Source organism: Polyodon spathula, unplaced genomic scaffold (genome assembly GCF_017654505.1).
Source record: "Polyodon spathula isolate WHYD16114869_AA unplaced genomic scaffold, ASM1765450v1 scaffolds_470, whole genome shotgun sequence".
Taxonomy (NCBI): Eukaryota; Metazoa; Chordata; class Actinopteri; order Acipenseriformes; family Polyodontidae; genus Polyodon; species Polyodon spathula.
Genome location: NW_024471962.1, coordinates 23,615 through 28,180, shown reverse-complemented (window position 1 = coordinate 28,180; position 4,566 = coordinate 23,615). Strand labels below are relative to the sequence as shown.

Genomic DNA, 4,566 nt, shown 5'->3' with positions numbered 1-4,566 from the left:
TTGTATCGTTATTTTGTATTAATGTTTTTACTCATTTATTTTTGTATTTATCGTGCCTTTATTCTTGCGGAGGTCTGTTCTTTTGAAGACGGGATAATGCTCCCGGTAAACCCCCCTCCGATTGTAAAAATCCGTGTTTTAAATACATTATTTATTTATAAAAACAGAAAGCAAAATGTGTTTTGTTGAACCGGATTCGATTACATTTTATGTGTAAAATACGTTTTATAATTTCGCTAAATACAAGATGTTCAGCATACCCACTATTAATTAATTAATTAATTAAATTAACTTATTTTTAAACATGTCGCGATGTGACTAAAGGGAAGGTTGAACCGACAACGGAGCACTAAAAACCGGCTGCACAGCTCCGTGGAAATCTGAGAATTACTGAAGTCAGACAAGGTTCGTATTTGCCCCCGAAACTGAGAATTGCGGTGGCTGTGGCGACAGCTGCGGAAATCTGAAATCCTCTGCAGTGCATTGAAGCTTGTAGTGGTTTGAACACCCGTGCGTAATCTACTCATCCTCGGGTTTACTGCCGATACCCTAAACCAAGCTTCGCTCCATCATGGGCAAGAGGGCTTTTTGTCGCTATGCGCCCCAAACTTGAGATCGACCTTTCGCGATCTATCAGGGATGCTGAGACCACTGATGCTCTCAGATCCTTTTCTCTCTCTCTCTCTCTCTCTCTCTCTCTCTCTCTCTCTCTCTCTCTCTCTCTCTCTCTCTCTCTCTCTCTCTCTCTCTTTATTGAACAGTATATCGGCACTATCTATGCAGAGGTTCCATATGTGTTGTAGTAGCTAGATAATACAAGTTGTTTATCAAGTCGAAATTACACTAGGCTCAGCGATGACGCTGTAGGTGGCTACACGATGAGTCTGCAGCGTGTGAAGAAGCGAGCGGCTGACGGCACACGATGAGCGGTGAGCTGAGCGTGAAATTGGGCTTTTAAAAAAATTAAAAAATCCTGACGCTTTAGAAAGCTGAAGCAGAAGCACCAACCAGCATTCTTACTGTGAACCAGAGTCTTAACTGGTTTATTCTCACCCACGTTTACAACCCAGCACAGTTATGTGACACCATCCTCTCATTAATTTGCCATGGCTGCATGAATGCCAGTAGTGAGGCGTAGTTAGTGTTGCTGCTTTCGATAATAATCGGTAAAGCTCGTTAAATGTCTAATTCCCCAAAAATGAGTTTGACCGAAATAAAAGTATATACGATTAAACGCTGGTAAAACCACTCGCTATTTTTTCTTTCTTTCTTACCAAAATTCTAATTTAGAAATCCTCTCTAGTCTGTGTAGTTTTAATACTTGCTGTCTGTCCCATCTCCATTCAGCTCTGAATGGCTAGGGGTCACAGTACAGAGGCTGCCCTGTCAAAGTGCTGATTTACTAATGAGCGCAGACTGCGGTCTCACACACCTTGTGCTTCTGTTAGATCAAAGTGCAGCATTTAATACCATTGATCAAGCTGAAATTGATCGCCTTGAAAGATGCATAGGGCTATTGGAAACTGTTTTAGACTGGCTTAGGTCATATCTTATGGACTGGCAGAATTTTGTTTCAATAGCAGACTTTATATCACAATTATCTGCTATCTGCTGTGATGCCCCTCGGGCTCCGTTGGTCCCAAAGAATTCTCCTTATACATGTTATCATTGGGCATGAGTATCAATAAACACCACAGACATTTTCACTGTTATGCTAATGACACACAACTTTACATCTCTGTAAACCCTGGGGATATATTGGCTGTCTCCACCCTAACTGTATGTCTGTTGAAGGTGGAAAGCTGGATGTCCTAACATTTTTTGCAGTTAAACTCAGGTAAGGCTGAAGTCTTGCTGTTAGGTTCTCGGCAGCAATTGGAGTTGGCAAATTCTATAAAAACACATTTTAGGTAAATATAGTTCAAATAGCAATTCCAAACCTGGGATTTGTAATTTGATTCTGATTTCTGTTTCAAGGCTCATACTTCCAATACCACTCAAGTGTCCTTTTATCTGGTGTGCAACATTACCAGGATTAGGTCCTTTTTATCATTGCATGATGCTGAGAAGCTAATTCATGCATTTGTGTCATGTAGACTGGATTACTGCAATGCTCTGTTGTCTGGGCTATCATGCCTTATTCCGTTTGTAGATTGTTCAAAATGCAGCTGCCTGAAGCACCTTCCCCACTTGAATTGAAGTGCCAGTACTGAAATGTTTGAAATTGAACAGGGCTGATACTGTGTTCCAGACCCCTAAACTAGGGAAAAAAATAAATCCTGCTATCGGTTATGTTCAAACACATGAATGTGAAATGATATAGTGTATAGTCTATAACTAAGAGCGCTGTGATGTGTAATAATAATGATAAACAGACAGACGAGTCTTTGAATGAGTGGCTCCAGTGTGTATCACGGCATGAATTTGAGGTTTCTCTTGTTTGTCGGTACAGGGATGCAGACGGAGCGTGCAAAGAGGATGGACTCTGCAGGAGAAGAAGCATCCCTGAATTCACCTGAGCTGCCCTGGAACCAGTAAGACCCCCGATCCAGTATTGTACTCCAGGGTTTCTTTTCTCTTGGCTTCAATGTGTGCCCTTCTCGTCCTGTTCTCTACATTCGGTTTGATGCGTCACTTTCTCCTCCTCTTGTATTTTGCTCTGTTTCAAATTTCTACTCGCTATTGAACTTGTCTCATTGGCACCGGATCATATCAGGCAGCCTGGGAGCAAACTGCCCCAGTGAGTGTCCAAGTCATATATTTGCTGAACCCTGTGTGTGTGTGTGTGTTTATAATCCTGGTGCTCTCTGTGGATATGTCTCTCTCTCTCTCTCTCTCTCTCTGTGAACTGTTTGCCCTTCTCCTTTTCAGGCTCTATTTGAAGAGAAGGACTAAGTCCAGGATCCAGTTAAGGAGGAGAGTGTGCTTCACTGGCCCTGCTGCTGCTGCTGTTACCGGGGTATTGGCAATCCTCATACTGGCTGCTGGCAGGGTCAGCGGCAGTGAGTTTGTGACAGTCCTGAGCTCAGTGAAGTGTACTGAGGGGCAGGACTGTATCCTGAGCTGCACTTTCAACTACACAGCAGGAGGCTGGAATGAGAAGTCAGGTGTGATCTGGAGAAGAGCAGAAACACATGACATCATTCACAGTTACTATGACAACAGGGACCAGCTTGCCTATCAGTTCCCTCAGTATGTGAACAGGACCAGCCTGTTTGATTCTGAGCTGCAGCGCGGGAATGCTTCACTGCTGCTGAGGAGAGTCGGGGAGGAAGATGCTGGAAATTACAGCTGCTCTGTTTACATTCCTAGACTGTATGGGACGGGCCTGAGTGAGGTAGTCGTGGTTCCGGCTGAACCCACAACAGCACCAGCTCATGTGACGGTCCCGAGCTCAGTAATCTGTATTGAGGGGCAGGATTGTATCCTGAGCTGCACCTTCAACTACATAGCTGGTGGCTGGGATGAGAAGACAAATGTGACCTGGAGACGACTAGAAACACACAGCATTGTTCACAGTTACCATGACAGCAGGGACCAGCTTGCCCATCAGCTCCCTCAGTATGTGAACAGGACCAGCCTGTTTGATTCTGAGCTGCAGCGCGGGAACTGCTGCTGAGGAGAGTCAGGGAAGAAGATGCTGGAGAATATGAGTGCTCTGTTTCCACTCCTAGACTGCACGGGTCGGGCCTGACTGAGGTAGTCGTGGTTCCAGTTCAACAACACCACTGGTGGGTTTTAGGAGCAGTTCTTTTTCTTTGTGTGGTTGCAGGTCTCTGTGTCGGACTGTGGTGCTGTAAACAACATGCAGTTTGCTGCTGGAAGTCCAACAAGGCCTCCAGTCCAGCACGGGCAGTGTTGTTATCAGGTGTAATTGAGAAGCCCAGTGAAGGCAGACCGCTCCCCAGCACTTCAATACAGTCAGAGAGAGAGAGAGAGAGAGAGAGAGAGAGAGAGAGAGAGAGACAGACAGTCAGCGCTGCCTAATCAGGACACTGATAAATCACGATCGCTGATGAATGGGATACAACTCCGGGAGACGGTTCTTCCCAGTGCTGTTGATGTCGTTTGGGAAGTCCCTTTGTTTTAATTGGGATGCAGTATTTTCAAATGATGAAGGGAGATCGCTCTTCAGAGCATATTGAATGTTGATTTTGTTTGGGCCATTCCAGGTGGAAGGTTGCAGGGACTCTAAAATCCAGAATATGAAAGATATTCAGTATTGCTTTGCAGAGATTCAGAAGCAATAGAGAAGATCACAATGCTTATTGTTACTGACCTGTAATGAAGCACGGAAAATAGGAGGCACTTTTTTACACAGAGAATCGTGAGGGTCTGGAACCAATTCCCCAGTAATGTTGTTGAAGCCGACACCCTGGGATCCTTCAAGAAGCTTCTTGATGAGATTCTGGGATCAATAAGCTACTGACAACCAAACGAGCAAGATGGGCCGAATGGGCTCCTCTCATTTGTAAACTTTCTTTTGTTCTTAAGACACGACCTGAAGCAGAGAGCCTTTTAATCCTCAGGAATGTAATTTTAAAAAAAGGTATTTTCCGTTTGTGG

General features: G+C 44.4%; 1 protein-coding gene across 2 annotated transcripts; it reads left to right on the top strand.

The window, feature by feature from the left end:
• Positions 1-6: 6 nt before the first annotated feature.
• On the top strand, positions 7-4,366 carry LOC121308161 (CD276 antigen homolog). Of its 2 annotated transcripts, XM_041240438.1 has the most exons (3): positions 7-1,837; positions 2,453-2,534; positions 2,872-4,366. In XM_041240438.1, exons 2-3 carry the CDS (start codon positions 2,455-2,457, stop codon positions 3,617-3,619), a joined length of 828 nt encoding a protein of 275 aa, XP_041096372.1. In that variant the 5' UTR covers positions 7-1,837; positions 2,453-2,454; the 3' UTR covers positions 3,620-4,366. The 2 variants fall into 2 exon arrangements, with proteins under 2 accessions (XP_041096372.1, XP_041096371.1); XM_041240437.1 differs by having other exon boundaries at positions 7-2,534.
• Positions 4,367-4,566: the final 200 nt, after the last annotated feature.

Bases quoted from the DNA above. Each gene is read 5' to 3' on its own strand.
- LOC121308161 (XM_041240437.1), top strand. From the start codon at position 2,392: ATGAGTGGCTCCAGTGTGTATCACGGCATGAATTTGAGGTTTCTCTTG. The intron at 2,535-2,871 runs GTAAGACCCCCG...TCTCCTTTTCAG, and splicing joins CCTGAGCTGCCCTGGAACCA to GCTCTATTTGAAGAGAAGGA.